Source organism: Saprolegnia diclina, assembly GCF_000281045.1.
Source record: "Saprolegnia diclina VS20 unplaced genomic scaffold supercont1.4, whole genome shotgun sequence".
NCBI classification, from domain to species: domain Eukaryota; phylum Oomycota; class Saprolegniomycetes; order Saprolegniales; family Saprolegniaceae; genus Saprolegnia; species Saprolegnia diclina.
Window position 1 is genome coordinate 351,207 of NW_008246071.1, and position 15,341 is coordinate 366,547.

General features: G+C 62.1%; 6 protein-coding genes across 6 annotated transcripts; 4 read left to right on the forward strand and 2 right to left on the reverse strand.

Annotated features, from left to right (window-relative positions):
* The first annotated feature begins 537 nt into the window (after nucleotides 1-537).
* Nucleotides 538-3,285, forward strand: SDRG_01828 (hypothetical protein). The gene has a single exon (XM_008607379.1). It carries the CDS (start codon nucleotides 605-607, stop codon nucleotides 3,203-3,205), a length of 2,601 nt encoding a protein of 866 aa, XP_008605601.1. The 5' UTR covers nucleotides 538-604; the 3' UTR covers nucleotides 3,206-3,285.
* Nucleotides 3,286-3,539: 254 nt separating this feature from the next.
* Nucleotides 3,540-4,345, forward strand: SDRG_01829 (hypothetical protein). The gene has a single exon (XM_008607380.1). It carries the CDS (start codon nucleotides 3,562-3,564, stop codon nucleotides 4,273-4,275), a length of 714 nt encoding a protein of 237 aa, XP_008605602.1. The 5' UTR covers nucleotides 3,540-3,561; the 3' UTR covers nucleotides 4,276-4,345.
* Nucleotides 4,346-4,401: 56 nt separating this feature from the next.
* Nucleotides 4,402-9,975, reverse strand: SDRG_01830 (hypothetical protein; the record flags this gene model as incomplete). The annotated part of the gene is made up of 1 exon (XM_008607381.1): nucleotides 4,402-9,975. The coding sequence occupies one exon, from the start codon at nucleotides 9,973-9,975 to the stop codon at nucleotides 4,402-4,404; it is 5,574 nt and encodes a 1,857-aa protein (XP_008605603.1).
* Nucleotides 9,976-10,516: 541 nt separating this feature from the next.
* SDRG_01831 (hypothetical protein) lies at nucleotides 10,517-11,188 on the forward strand (the record flags this gene model as incomplete). The annotated part of the gene is made up of 1 exon (XM_008607382.1): nucleotides 10,517-11,188. One exon carries the CDS (start codon nucleotides 10,517-10,519, stop codon nucleotides 11,186-11,188), a length of 672 nt encoding a protein of 223 aa, XP_008605604.1.
* Nucleotides 11,189-11,394: 206 nt separating this feature from the next.
* SDRG_01832 (hypothetical protein) lies at nucleotides 11,395-12,896 on the reverse strand. The gene has a single exon (XM_008607383.1). It carries the CDS (start codon nucleotides 12,810-12,812, stop codon nucleotides 11,553-11,555), a length of 1,260 nt encoding a protein of 419 aa, XP_008605605.1. The 5' UTR covers nucleotides 12,813-12,896; the 3' UTR covers nucleotides 11,395-11,552.
* Nucleotides 12,897-13,876: 980 nt separating this feature from the next.
* SDRG_01833 (hypothetical protein) lies at nucleotides 13,877-15,341 on the forward strand. Its single transcript, XM_008607384.1, has one exon. The coding sequence runs from the start codon at nucleotides 13,986-13,988 to the stop codon at nucleotides 15,303-15,305; it is 1,320 nt and encodes a 439-aa protein (XP_008605606.1). The 5' UTR covers nucleotides 13,877-13,985; the 3' UTR covers nucleotides 15,306-15,341.

The following is a 15,341-nucleotide window of genomic DNA, read 5'->3' on the forward strand; positions in this document are numbered from 1 at the left end:
TAGGCGGTGCGCGGAGACGTGGTGCTGGCTGCGATGCCGGGACATGAAGCCCGCAGTAAAGTTTCCTTGACCACCAGTGTCGCCATCGCATTGTACAGGCCTAGAAAAAAGAGGTAGACTACATGGCGGTTCTGCAGCGCCTCCGAGTCTGTACACGTGGCTTGGCGCTGCTTCGAATGACACCTGCCATCCACGCACGCCAATGCGCTGCATATCCATATCCACCGTCGAAGGCCTTCGCCGTTCACAGCTATCTCTGCGCCGCTGGGTAGCGCTTGGCGATGGAAGGTCTCGCACCTTGACCATGGCATCGTCCGTCGACGACTGCCACGTGCCCCGCTCGACGATACGTGGCCGCGTCAGCAGCGGAGCGTATCCTGGGGCCAAAAAGATTCCAGAGCCTTCTATCCGGCTCGCGGCGCGTCCGGATACGGCGAAGCAGCGCCTCTGATTCGTCCACGTGATTCGGATTTCAGCCAATCACGTGCGTTTGTGTCGCGACACTTCTGTTTAGTATGGCGATGGCAATGAGCAGAACACGTGGCCGTCTACTCGCCACTTGGGCGTTTCGGAGCCATTTTGCGAGACGTGGGCTAGGAGTAAGATGCGCCTGAGCCACCTCCTACCGCTGCTGCTGGCGGCGCTGATCGCGACGGTCTCGGCCTCGGTCGCCGGCGTCGACTTTGGCGGCGAGTTCTTCAAGATCGCGCTCGTCAAGCCCGGCCGGCCGTTTGAGATTGTCACCAACGTGCACAGCAAGCGCAAGACCGAGACGATCGTGTCGTTCAACGGCGACGAGCGCGTGTATGGCGCGGACGCGATGAACATTGAGGTGCGCCGCCCGCAAGTGGCCTACTCGCAGATCCGGCGCTTCCTCGGCGCGACGGTCGACCACCCGCTCGTGTCGAGCTTGACCGAGAACGAGTACTTTCCGTACACGCTGACCAAGAACTTGACGCGCGGCTCGGTCGCGCTCCAGCACAGCAGTGAGCACACGTTCCACGCCGAAGAGCTTGCGGCCATGGTCTTTGGCCACGCCAAGCAGATCACCAACGACTTTGCCGAAGCACCCGTGAAGGACTGGGTCATTACCGTGCCCATGTACTTTGCTGAGCCGCAGCGCCAAGCGATCATTGACGCCGCCGAGATCGCCGGGATCCGCGTCTTGTCGCTCATTGACGAAAACACGGCCGCGGCGTTGCACCACGCCGTCGACTACGAGGCGGCCGAGCCCAACACGCCGGAGCGCATCATGCTTTACAACATGGGCTCGACGTCGCTGCAGGTGAGCATCGTCGAGTACAAGACGCGCGTCGTGCCCGACGGCTTCAAGAAGAACAAGACGATCGTCGAGTTTGACGTGCTCGCGAAAGCGTGGGACGAGACGCTCGGCGGCGCGCAGTTTGACTTGCGCCTCGCCGAGAAGTTTGCGAACGAGTTCAACGCCAAGCTCAAGAACGGCGACGACGTGCGCAAGATCCCGCGCGCGATGGCCAAGCTCCGCGCCGCGGCGCGCAAGACCAAGATTGTGCTCAGCGCCAACGAAGCGATTCCAGTGATCGTCCCAAGCCTCCACGCCGACTTGGACTACAAGGGCCACGCGTCGCGCACCGAGCTCGAGGAGATTGCGGCCGACCTCTTTGCCCGCGTGCTCGAGCCCGTCAAGTCGGCGCTCGACCAAGCCGGCTTGACGGTCGGCGACTTGAGCGCGGTCGAGATCATTGGCGGCGGCGTGCGCATCCCCAAGATCCAAGCGCTTTTGCAAGAGTTTGTGCAGCGGGACCTCGGGAAGCGTCTCAACGGCGACGAGGCCATGGCGCTCGGCGCGGCCTTCAACGCTGCGAACCTTAGCACGTCATTCCGCGTGCGCCACGTGGGCATGACGGACATTAGCTCGTTCCCCATTGGTGTCCGCCTCGTGGACCTTGCGTCGCACGCCGCGGACGACGACCACCCGGAGGCTAAGCACTGGGTCAAGCGCGCGGCCCTCTTCGGCGAGCGCCAAAAGCTCAACGTGAAGAAGTCGGTGTCGTTCTCGCACGCCGACGACGTCTCGTGCACGTTCCGCTACGACAAGCCGTCGGCGCTGCCGCAAGGCGTCTCGTCGATCATTTCGCGCTACAACATTACGGGCATTGCGGCGTTTGCCAAGAAGATGGAGGACAAGAAGCTCGGCGAGCCCAAGGTCACGTTGAGCTTCAACCTCGACGCGAGCGGTCTTGCCTCGATCGTCAAGGCCGAGGCGACGTTGGACGAGGAGATTGAAGTGCCGGCGCCGACGAAGAAGGCGGTCAAGAAGGCCGACGATAGCAGCAGCAGTGCCGATGGTGACGACGACGACGACAAGACGACGGAGACAGACGAAGCCCCGGAAATGATCAAGAAGACCAAGGTGCACCGTGTGACGCTCACGGTCGTCCGATCGGACGCGGCGCACCGCCCGGAAGCCGGCATGGCGATTCTGCCCATGACCTTCCGCGACAAGAAGGAGTCGATCGCGATGCTGGCCGAGATGGACAAGGTCGACAGCATCCGCAAGGCCAACGCCGAGGCCAAGAACCGCCTCGAGGCGTTCGTGTACGAGTCGCGCGAGTACCTCTCGTCGCACGACGATGTGCTCGAGAAGGTCACGACATCGACGCAGCGCGAGACGTTGAGCGCAGATGTCGACGCCACCGAAGAGTGGCTCTACGAGGACGGCGACGACCTGGACGCCAAGGCGTACAACGAGCGCCTCGCCGGTATGCGCAAGCAGCTCGACGACATGGTCTTCCGTGTCTCGGAGCTCTCTGCGCTGCCGGAAGCGGTCGCCAAGGCGCAGCAGTATATCATCTCGACGATCGACCTCATGGCGCAGTGGGTCGATGTCAAGCCGCAGGTGACGGCCGACGAGCGCGACGACATCCTCGCCAAGGTCTCGGAGCTCAAGGACTGGCTCAAGGAGCAGCAGGCCGCCCAGGACGCGATTGCCAAGCACGACGAGCCCGTCTTCACCTCGGCGCACGTGCTCAAGAAGATTTCGGGCGTCAAGAAGCTCGTGACCGCCTTGGCCAAGAAGCCCAAGCCGACGCCCAAGCCGACGGAGGAGGCCAAGCCGGCCGAGGGCGACGAGGCCAAGAAGGACGACGAGTCCACGAGCTCGGACGAGGAACCGAAGACGCCCGAGCCCACGGAAGAGGAGCCGACGCACTCGGACGAGTTGTAGGCAGCTCGTCGCTGCTCGACTACACTAGGTAGCACTCCCTTCATCCCACACGTATATAATAAAAGTATTCCGGACCTCAATGCATGTCGATGTCGTGCATGCCGAGACTACACTGCATTGCAAAGCTCGAGGAGAGACTTCAACAGTGATTCTTTGCGCATATGCTGCCACGTCATTGTATCGCTCACAGTGGACTATTCACACGCCACTTTTCACTCAAAGTGGCGCATTTGGTGATCCTGCAGCACGTCAAGTGGCGTGCTTGTATCCTTACGAGCTGCTTACCATCGCGCACGCATTGGTCAAATGTTTTTCGATTTTCCACCAATGGCCTGCATTTTTCGAAGGCCGGCCCGATGGAAGCGCGTCGGCTGCCGCTTGGAGCCATGGCAAAGGACGATGGCTCGGTCGTCGTGCCCGAGAGCCGACGCGCGGACGGCTCTGTGCGCAAGGAGATCCGCATCCGCAAGGGATATGTGCCCCAAGACGAGCAGCCTGTCTACCGACCGCGCGGTCGACGCGAGCGTGACGCCCCAACCAGCGCGGTCGCCGACCTCGCCGCCGGCATTAGCAGCATCTCGTTGGCGAACGAAGAGAAGACGTCGGTTGACGCCAAGCGCCACGACGAAGACGAAGAAAAGCCCGCGCCGACGTCGCTGCAGCAGCGTGCGCGGCAACTGCCGATCGGCGCCGTCGAGACCGCCTCGGGCGACGTCATCATCCCATCCAGCCAACGACCGGATGGCACCTTTCGGAAAGAGATTAAAGTGCGCAAGGGCTACGTGCCGCAAGACGAGCAGCCCATGTACCGACCTCGCGCACTCCGCAACGCCGTCGACAGCGAGGCTTCGCAGTCCGTGCGGCCGACCGACACGCCGTCGCGCGACGAGAAGCCTCGTCCGCGCAGCAGACCGCAGGCTTCTCATCCTCGCCCGCAACGCACTTCGGAGCGCACGACGCCGCGAGAAGCATGGGCCCGCGAACCACCCGCGTCGACTGTATCGACGCCGCCGCCAACGTCGACGCTTCCTGCGTCGCACCCGAACCGGCGCCGACACATTGAACTCTAGCAGCATCGAATCATATTCATATATACATCTATATATTGAGCAACCCGGTGGGGCAAGAGGGTCGTGTCTATCTCGGTGTCGTCCTCGGTGGTTGTCGCCCCCGCGTGTAGTAAATAGTAGCTACGCTTACGCGGCCGACGACTCGACGTACGCGGCCGCAAGCTCCTTGACGTGCGCGACGCCGGCCTCGTCGCCGTGGTCCATCTCGAACGTGAGGTACTTCTTGAAGATGGCCTTCATCTTCTTGGCCGAGAGGGCCATCGAGACGACGCGCTCAAAGAGGAGGCGGGTGCTCGCGAGCTCGCCAAACTTGATTTCGCGGTCGAGGTACACGTTCCAGAGGTCCATCTTCTTGGCGAAGTTGCTCAGGATCTGCTCAAACATCGACCGGCCGTGCTCGATCTCGCCATAGTCGTACTGCATGAGCGCAAACTTGGTGAGGACCTTGAGGTGCTTGTGCTTGGGGAGCGACTGCATCGAGCGCTGGAGCACCTTGCGGGCCACGTCCGGCGTGCCCTCCTGCATCGCCCACTCGCACGAGCGGAGCCAGACCTTGGCGCTCGTGTTGAACTTCTTTTGCATCGTCTTGAGCGACGCGTGGACATCGTCCGCTTGCTCGTGGCGCACGTAGAGCTCAATGAGCTTGAGGTACATGTGCTTGGGGTTGTTGGCGCGGAGCGCAGAGTTGAAGACGCGGCCAAACGAGCTTTCATCGCCGTGGTCATGCTCCAAGTTGAGGTACGCAACCCACACGTTGAGCTTCTCCTGGGCCTCGCGGAACGTCACCTTGGTCGTCGCACGGACCGCCACGTCACGGGCGGCGGCAATGTCCGTCATCGACACGTGGAACGCCATGTACTGGATCCACAGGAACGAGTTGAGCGGCGAGACCGCGAGGAGACGCTCGAAATCGTCGGCCGACTCGGGCACCGTCTCGCCGGCCGCGAGCGCGCGCTCCCGGTACGCGACATACATGTCCTCGTTCTCCTTGGCCGCCTTCTTCATGCGCTTGGCCTTGGCCTTGGAGACCGCGTCCGTCGCGCTGGCTTCGTCGTCTTCGTCCTCGTCGTCGGCCGCGGGCTTGTCGCTCTTCTCGATCGAGAAGCCGTCCCAGGCAAAGTCCGCGTACGGCGCCGCCTTGGGCGCTTCGTCCTCGTCCTCATCTTCGTCTTCGTCGTCGTCGCTGTCGGCAGCTTCCATGTCAACATCTTCCTTCTCCGCTTCCTCTTCCTCGTCGTTCTCGTCGTCGCTGTCGGCGGCTTCCATGTCGACGTCTTCCTTCTCTTCCTCGTCGTCTTCGTCGTCCGACGAGTCATCGTCTTCGCTGGACGAGCTCTCGTCGTCCGCAAAGTACGACGGCTTCAAGCCGAGCGAGATGCGGCGGTTCTCAATCTTGAGCACCTTGGCCTTGACATAGTCGCCGGCCGAGAAGACGCCGTCGAGCGACTTGACCTTCGAGTCGGCGACTTCGGAGATGTGGCAGAGGCCGCTGAGCGTCGAGTTTTCAATTTTGATAAAGACGCCGTACGTCTGGACACTCGAGATGGTGCCCTTGACGTTCATGCCGACGCTGAGCGACTCGAGCGTCACGGACGACGACCCGCCGGCACCTTCCGTGACCACCGACGCCTTGAGACTCAACTCGACCTTGTCGTTCTCGACCTTGGTCACGCGACCGACCACGAGCGTGCCGGCAGGGAACTGCTTGGCGGGCTCCTTGACAAAGTCATCGCTGAGCTCACGGAGGAGCACACGCGCCGTGCGCGAGCGGTGCGAACGCACAAAGCAGCCGCCCGAACCGACGGTCGCGACGTAGCCCGTGACGAGGTCACCGAGCGCCGGGACCTTGGCCGCGAGCGCCGCATCCAGCGCCACGTACGACGCCGGGTCCGCGACCGCCGACGGCTTGAGCGACACCTCCATCACGTGCTTGTCGTTCGAGAGCACGACGGCGTGAACGAACGCGCCGTGTTCGAGCGTCGCCAACGGCAGCGACGTCGGCGTGTCGACGACTTCGGTCACACAGACGCGACCAAAGGCGTGGGCGCCAAGCTGCACCATGATGGACGGCGCCGCGAGCGCCTTAACGTTCGTGTTGATGCGGCCGAGGACCACGTCGCCGACGTTGGTCTCGCGCGCGGTCGCGAGGCAGCTAAGATCAATGTGCTTCTTCTCCACGTCGAGCGAGAGAACGCGGCAGTTGACGCGCGTCCCGACCGCAAACGACTGCGTGAACGTCTCGAGGACCTTGATGTCGGACGAGAGCTCGAGCACGTGGCAAAAGCCGACGACGCGCGCGCTGAGGCGGATCATGACGCCGTCCTTGGCCGTCTCGACGACGACACCGGGGATCATCTCACCGGCCTCGAGGACTTCGAGGCCGGCGCCCGCCCAGTCGGCGCGCGCCGCCACGTCGCCCGACTGGTCGGCCGCGCGGAGCGAGACGTTGAGCGAGCGGAAGTTCGCAATGTTCTCGGGACCCACGGGCTTGCGCTGGTTGGCGCCCTTCTCGACCATGCTCACGATCCGGCCCGTGACGACCGTGTTGGTCGAGAACGCATCAAAAGGGTGCGCGCCGCCGTTGCTGTCGACGTCGACGAGCGACACGAACGCGTTGACCTTGCCCGCGCTCTTGGAGCACTTGATCTTGAGCTCCATCGTGTCCTCCTTGATACCGACAATGCGACCCGTGACGAGGCCGCTGAGCACGAGGTCCGACCCCGCGTACTTGGGCAAGTGTTCGTGGTCCGTCTTCTTGGCCTTCTTCTTCGACACCTTCTTCTCGGAAGCAACCAAGACGAGCACCGGGAGGTCGTCGAACGGGTTTTGCTGAACGTGGCCCGCGACACGGCACGCGTGCACCTGGCCGGCCTCGAGCTCGAGCGACGCGCAGGACGACGACGGGCTAAAGAAGGACGCGACCTGCAACACCGCGATCGTCGACTCGACGGCCACGACCGCATACTCGTCGCGCGTGAGGAGGATCGTCGCGTCGACAACGGCGTTGGCTTCGAGGCGCAGCGCCTTCTTGCGCGCCTTCTTCTCGCCGGCCTTGACGAGGTCCGACGTCGCAGTCGCGTAAAACACTTGCTTTTCAAAGTCGTAGTCGATGAGGCGGACGTTGACCTTCTGGTTTTCGCTCCAGTCGAGGCCGGTCGTCTCGGTGACAATGACCGTCGTCTCGTCCGCGAGGCTGCACACGTGCCCGTACGCCTTGGCCGAGACAAACTCGGCGGCTTCCGTGTGGCCGACGTGGTGCGCCTTCCACGGCTGCGCGGCGCCGTGCGAGACCGCGTGCTCGGCAAAGAGCGCGGGGGCATAGTCGGCGTTGACACGGGGCTTGTCAAACGTGCGGAAGTCGAGCATAAACTGCTGCTTCTCGGCGTGGACCTTCTCGACAAAGCAGTGGACCGTGTCGCCAATCTCAAAGAGCCCGTCGGCGCTGCTGACGAAGCGGTCGGTGAGGAACGCGATCGGCGCGAGCGCCTGGAGGTTGTTGAGGAAGCTCACGAAGACGCCAAAGGGGCGGATCTCGCGCACAAAGCCCGTGACCGCCATGCCTTCCTTGACGTCGCCAAAGCGGGCCGGCATCGTCTTCTGCTCCTTCGCCGCGAGCAACAGCGGCTTCTTGGTCAAGTGGAGGAGACCGTCCTTTGCCTGGAAGAGCACCATGCACGAAAATGTATCGTCGACCGAGACGGACGCGCTCATGGCGCGCGGAAAGTCCGTCAAGTGGGCGTTGGCGACGACGCCTTCGAGGCCGTCCGTGGTCTGGACGCGGACAAAGCTCTCGTCGACCTCAATGACCTTGACGTCCACGATCGCACCGGCCGGGAGCTCCGACGACGACGTCGCGACGCCGGACGCGGTCGCGCGCGTTACCGTCGACGTCGTGTCGAACGTCAGCGTCATGCGCATCTTGATCGGGTCGCAGCGGGCGACGCAGGCCTTGACGACCTGGCCGGTGGTGTACGCCGCGGCAATGTCTTCGACGCCGGCCTTGAAGAGCGTCGCGGCCGGCACAAGGCCGTGCACGCCGTTGTAAAAGCCAATGACAAGACCAAACTCGGCGACCTTGGTGATAAAGCCGTGCGCCATCGTGCCCGGCGTCGCCTGCTGGTACGACGTGAGCGGCGGCAGCTCCGAGCTCACGAGACCCTTCTTGAGCGTCAGATGCACCTTCTTGGCAGGCACGTCCACACTCAACACGCGGCACTCGATCGCGTAGCCGACCTTGTACTTGGACATGGTCTTCTTGAGCGCGACGGTCGGCGCGTGGGCGGCCGAGACAAGGCCGCGAATCCCGTCGCAAATGTCGACGAGGATACCCCACGACTCGACACTCACGACCTTGCCCTTCACAACCGTGCCGGCAGCGAGGTCCACGAGGCGGAGCGCGGCCTTGTTGAGCGCGGCGGGTGCGAGCGTCACGTTGACAACGCTGTCAAAGAGCGAGTAGCCGACGACGCGGCCGGGCAGCACCTGGTCGACCTTGAAGTGCTTCTCGAGCTTCTCGACGCGAAAGTCGGCGACGCGCGAGATGTGCGCAAACGCCGGGCGGAAGTCCTTCCACGAGAGCTTGTCGGTGGTCGTGAGGCCGCCGAGGCTCACGAGCATACCGATGCCGGCGTCCAACCGGTGGATCGCGCAGCTCTCGATGATGTCGCCAATGTTTTCGGAAAACTCGGGCGTCTGCAGATGCACAACGTGCGGCGCCATCGAGAGCACAATCGTCTTGTTGGTCGCGTCAATGGCCGTGATGCGCGCGCGACCCTTCATGCCCTTGCTGAAGGCGTCCGCCCAGTTCTTCTGGCACGGGTTGCTCATGTGGTTGTACTCGACGGTTCCGTTAAAGAACGTGAGAAAGTTGACGCTGAGCCCGTTCGCGAGGACTTCGTCGATACGCACGTTCAATAGCATGCCGAGGGACAGCGTCGACATGGTATACGCGTCGCCGCGCGTCACCGTCTTGACGACGACCGCCTTCTCAGTCGTGAGCGTCGCCGTGTGCGTGTGTTCGTTGATCAAGTTGACGGCGCAGAAGAAGAGCTGGCCGGGCACGAGCTCCGGGAGCGCGTTCGGCGCGTGGAGGTCCTTCTTGGGCACAAAGCCAGTGAACCCGCGGACGCCGAGGTTCATGATGGCGCCGTGGTCTTCGACGCTTTGGACGCTCGCGTAGAGCGACGCGCCCTTCGTAATGTGGTGGGCGCTCAAGTTGCTGTTGATGAGCGAGACGCGGAGCGAGAGTTCAATGCGCTTGCCCTTCTCTTCTTTCGAGCACTTGAGCACGATGGCGGGCACGAACTGACCGACGTAGAAGCGGGCCGCGAGCTCGCCGCCTTCGGGCTTGACGACCTTGTGCAATTCGTCCGAGGTTTCCTTGAGCGCGACAAAGCCGCTGAGGTTGTTCTGGAGCGAGACGACGAGGTCGGCCTCGTTGACCTGGCGGATCACGCCCATGATCAGCGTGCCGGCCTTGAGGTTCTTGAATGTGATGCAATGGGCGGTCGCGGCCTTCTCGGCGCGCGCGGCCGGGACGTCCTCGGTCTTGTTGTGCTTATGGACCTTCTTCTTGGAGGGCGCGTCGGTCGCCGCCGTCTCCTTCTTGCCGAAGAGGACGTCCGAGTCTTCGGGCTTCTTGCGCTTCTTGGAGGCGTCGTCGGCCGACGGCTTCTTGCCGCGCGGGAAGCTCACGTCCATGATCTTGCTTCCAAAGATATCGGGATATGAACCACCTTGGCCTCGTTGCCAGTGGTTTGGTTGGCCAGGGTCCGAGGGCAATTTCAGGACCCAATCAAATCGCGCCATTTCGCACGCCGCCGCGCCTGATTGGCTTAGACAGACCTGCGATAATGCATAATCAACGCGCAGAATTAATATTCCGCGGGAACCAGCTTCAACCTCGACGACACGTCGTCCGTGAGCGCCATGGCACTCAGCTCGCGACGGCTCTCTCTAAAGAGCTCGGCGGTACTTTGGCGAACAGCAGATACCGCTGTCGCACGCTATGACCGGTCAACAGTCGAATGGGCAGCTATCGAAGGCGACGTAGCGAGATCGAAAGTATGGTCGCACGAAATGTGATATGATACACGATGCGCCGTCTCCTTTTCTGGAGGCTGTGCGAACAGTAGAGGCCTTCTATCGTTGTTAGTCCTACGACACTGGGTTCGATGGTCTCGACCGAGTGTAGAGTACAGTGCAACGAGAGGCTCAGTTTCCTTTCCGACGGCAAGCACGCATGGTTTGTGCGACGCTGCTGCTCATGGCGCTTAACATCGCATCCACTGCGGCACAGTCGTTTGCGGGCAAAGGCACGGCGTATCACGCGAGCTCTGTGGGCGCAGGCAACTGCAACCTCATGAGCTGGCTGCCGATCGCCAACACCAACCGGGTCGCGATCCCGTCGGCCTTGTGGGCGTCCGGCGCCAACTGCGGACGCTGTGTGCAAATCCAGTGCGTCGATTCCATTTGCCTGTCGAACGCGCCCGTCGTCGCGCAAATCACCGACTCGTGTCCGACCTGCGGCCCCCGCGACGTGGACATGGTCGACAGCCTCTTCCAGAAGGTCACGGGTGGCCTCTCGACGGGCGCGCCGCAGATCGTCTGGGCATTCGTACCCTGCACTCCCGTCGGCGGCGTTCATGTCTGCACCAAGGTCGGCAGTTCGCGCTACTGGCTGGCACTGCAGCCGTCCAACAAGATCAGCGGCGTTCAGCGGCTGCGCATCATGAAGCAACCAACGTCGCTTCTTGGCAGCGCCTTCTACTTTGTTGCGCTCGGCCAAGCGTCAATTGAAGTGTCGCTCGCATCGACAGAGATCGAGCTCACGTCGTTCGGGGGCGACGTCATTCTGGCAACGCTGCGCCTTGTCCCCAACACGTGTACGCACATTCAACCGTTCAAAAGCTAGCCTTTGGAACCTAGCCGAGGCTAATATCACTGGATTCGTACCAAGTCCCAGGCTCGCCTGAATTTGACCGAGTTGGCGCCCACTTGGTGAATGGGCGCTACATAGGGAGAGCTTCGACTAGAATCGAACGCGTGAGCATGCTATGAGGCCCCCACACCAAGCTTCGGAGTTGATCGCGTACGTCGGGCGTCGAGTCTGTTGAGGCATCGGTTCAAATCGAGAGACGTACATGGTGTGCTTACGACTACGACTAGTGCTACGATGGGATCGAGTCGTCGGACGTGATGCCATGGGCAGAGGCATATAGAACACAACTCTGTTGAACATTTGAGCACGGTACGAATGACGACTAGACACTAGCGACCTAGAGGATCGCGACATTCGCCTGCGACGTCTCCGAGTGGCCGTAGCGCATGATGGGGCCGTCGAACGACGCATCCGACTCCTTCTCTTGCATGTATTTGCGGCGCGACCGCTTCACGACGACGACGAGGACGACCGCCGCGACGACCACCAAGAAACTGGCGCCCGCCACGAGGTAGTTCGTGACATTCGCACCGGCGCCTGCTGACGACTGCACCACCACTTCGACAGCGTCAGTTTTGCGCGCAACGACCGGTGCAGACGTTGCAACGGGCGTCGACGAGTTGGCGGCCGGAAGGGTTTCCAGCGGCAGCTCGGTCGTCGGTGTCACCGTCGTCGTGGCTACGACTGTCGTGAGTGCGACCGTGGTAGGCTCGGGAGTTCCCGTCGTGGGAGCTCCCGTCGTGGGACTGGGCGTACCCGAGGTCGTTGGCGCCGGTGTCGTTGTTTTCGGTGCCTCGGTGGTCGGTGCCGACGTCGACGGGCTTGGTGACGGGCTCGGCGGCGGGCTCGTCGACGGGTTAGGGCTGGGGCTAGGGCTAGGTGACGGGCTGGGCGGCGGGACCGGCGGGCCTGGCACGACGCCCACGGTAAACTGCTGTGGGATTTGCGTGCACTGGTCAGCTTGGAGCGATACTTTGGTGCTGATCGTCTCCCCCGAGTGCGACGTCATGTCCACCATCGTGTCAGAGAGCTCGACGTTGAGCACTTGGCTCTTGAAGTAGTACGAAGCGTCAAACGATGGGGCGTCGCCGCCGTTGATCTTCATCTTGGCGACGCCATTGAGAGCGTTTGAGGCTTGGATGTACAACCAGTACTTGGAGCTGCCGCTCTTGGCGCACACTTGGACACCGCCGGAGACCGGGCAGTTGACAAACTGCCACTTGATCTTGGGCCGGTCCGTGTTGAGGCCGGTGGCCTTGTTGAACATCGGTAGGGACATATCGAGGTCACCAAACTGGCACTCGGGGCACCGGTCGGTGATCTGGCCGAGCACCTTCTCCTGGGACGTGCAGCGCGGATCGACGCACTGGACTTCGACGCACCGGCCACAATGAATCCCGGTGCTCCACTGGAAGTTGTTCAAGGCCGCGTGGAAGCGAGGCGCGAGGTCGAGCGGCTTCATGAGCGCGCAGTTGCCAGTGAACGCGCTGTCCCCGCCATCGGGCGGGCCATACGTCGTCCCTTCGCCCGAGTAAAATTGGCATGTGCCGACCGCGGCGAGCGCGAGGACCCCCATCAGGCGTTCATTGACGCGCATGGCGACGGCTAGATTTAAGGCGTCGATTGCAAAACTGGGCGGTGCCACATGAGCGGCGCGCGATGTGACTCACCCTTCCCAGAAATCGTACGGTGGATTGTACACTGAATCCACCCCCGTTGTGTCAATGACGTAATGCAAACTGGCTCGACATTGCATTTTCTTTTTAATAGCGGCGATTTCTTTTATTCTTTTTTTCATTCTTTTATTCGCCCCGCTCCAATCATTATGAGAGACGGCCTTTAAAAAAACAAGTGATCATTTAAAATACGGGCTGTCAAATCGGGGTGACGACTTGGCGCCACAGACAGGGCCACGGACGGACGCAGCCTCAGATCCGCAGCAACGAGTTGGTAGCGCACGTGGTCGCAGGCGCGCTTCGTCGAACGAAATCAGGACGACGCAGCGCCTCCAGGCGATGTCGAGCTGTGGCGCACGACTGGTGTCTGGGAGTGTGCATCGGTGCTTTCGACGTGCAGCAATCACGACTTGTGCTTCAACAACCAGCCGACTGGCGCCATTCATTGACGTGCATGTCGCCACCAGAAGATCGCGTTGATGATGTGGTCGGTTCTCCTCTGGTGGTCACGGCCGTGCGTGCGCATCGTGCTGTGGGTGGATGTCAGGGGCGATGTTGCGTTCGGCCCCGAGTAGCTTTGCACAGAGTGCGCGGGTCGCTGTCGTAATGTTCCACCATATCAGCAAAAGAGCACCCGATTTCGATCCGCACCAAGCGATTGGGATCGGACTTGCGAGGTGGCGCGGTGCACAGTACGAGTACCCGGAGCAACGACATGTGTCCAGCCCCCTGGCGCATAATTTGGTATCCACAGCTCGCAAGATCGGCGTGTATATAATCACGGTGGCGCGTCTCGCCCTCGTCGTCGACCTCCAACGACCAGCGTGACGACCGGCATAGCCGCTCTTGGCAGATATGCAAGCACATTGAGCTCGTCGATTGTCGCGGCGGTTGGTGTCAGCGCCTCTAGCACCGCGTGTGATACAGCGTTGCTCGCAATGTGAGCGGTTTCGATTTGTATGGGTTTGAGTATACTCGCGTCGTGGCGAGCTCCGTCCGTTTTCAAGGACGCTGCTTTCGACGCCGCCAGCTGGCTCTCGAGCCTTTGCCGATGTACACTCATTTCTCAACCACCGCCCTCGAGCAGAAAGACCATGCGCGGCTTCACACTCGCGCTTCTGTGCGCTTCGGCCGCGAGCCAATACACGGGCGAAGGCACGACGTACGGCCCGCCCGACGGCGGGGACAGCGCGTTTACCGGTAACTGCGCGCTCATGAAGCCGCTTGACTTTGCGCCCAAGTTCCACGCTGCGATCAACGACGCCCAATGGGGCGAAGGTGTCAACTGTGGTCGTTGCGTCGCCGTCCAGTGCACCGACCCGCGCTGCACATCGTCGGCGCAGGTCGTGGGCCAAATCACCGACCGGTGCCCCGAATGCAAGTTTGGCGACCTCGATATGTCCCTACCGATGTTCAACTCGGCCACGGGTCTCTACACCGACCGGCCCAAGATCAAGTGGAGCTTTGTCGACTGCCCCGTCTCCGGCGGCGTCCAGCTCTGCGCCAAGAGCGGCAGCTCCAAGTTCTGGCTCGCGGTGCAGGCAAGTAACGCTGTGAACGGTATCAAGAGCATGAGCATCAACGGCCAAGCCGCACCGCTCTTTGGCGGCACTGCATACTACTTCAAGTCGCAAGTCAATGGCGTCGACCTCAGCGAAACGCAGATCACAATGACGTCGTTTTCGGGCGACTCGATCACGACGACAGTCTCGCTCGAAGCGGACAAGTGCACACAGATCTCGCATCAGTTCAAGACGGGCGGCAACGACAACGTGGCGCCGCAACCCCAGCCGTCGCCATCGCCAAGCCCGAAGCCGTCGCCAAGCCCGCAACCGGTGCCCAGCCCATCGCCAAGCGCGCAGCCGTTGCCGATCCCGCAGCCGTCGCCGAGTCCGAGCCCGCAGCCGAGTCCATCGCCGTCGGTTGTCCCGTCTCCGCAACCGAGCACCACCCCATCCCCGACGTCGTCGACACCAACGACAACCTCGGCCACTCCGTCGACTACGTCGCGTGTCACAACGACGCCGGCTACCACGACGACCAGTGTGCCCAGCAGCGGGTCCGAGGCAACTGAATCGGCAACGCTTGCGCCAACCACAAGCACCTCGCCGGATGCCACCGTTGCGCCGACGGGCGAGAGTGCGATCACTCGTCCGGATACGGCACCGACCGCAGCACCGTCGAAATCAGCTTCGACGCAATCTCCGTCGAATGCGACGGAGGTCAGCAACCAGTCGAGCGCCGACGGTCCGAGCGTCGGCAGCGTGATCGGCTACGGTCTCATCGGTTGCATTGTGATCGCGGGCGTCGTTGTCGGTGTCGTCGTTACCAAGGCGCGCCGGAAGATCGATGAGGAAAAGGAGAACGACCGGCTCGAGCTCGCGAGCTCGCACGCCAACATTGCCGTCCTCTAAGTCGTTGCCCAAGCATAATTTAGCTGATTTATCACC

Bases quoted from the DNA above. Each gene is read 5' to 3' on its own strand.
- SDRG_01828 (XM_008607379.1), top strand. From the start codon at position 605: ATGCGCCTGAGCCACCTCCTACCGCTGCTGCTGGCGGCGCTGATCGCG.
- SDRG_01829 (XM_008607380.1), top strand. From the start codon at position 3,562: ATGGAAGCGCGTCGGCTGCCGCTTGGAGCCATGGCAAAGGACGATGGC.
- SDRG_01832 (XM_008607383.1), bottom strand. From the start codon at position 12,812: ATGCGCGTCAATGAACGCCTGATGGGGGTCCTCGCGCTCGCCGCGGTC.
- SDRG_01833 (XM_008607384.1), top strand. From the start codon at position 13,986: ATGCGCGGCTTCACACTCGCGCTTCTGTGCGCTTCGGCCGCGAGCCAA.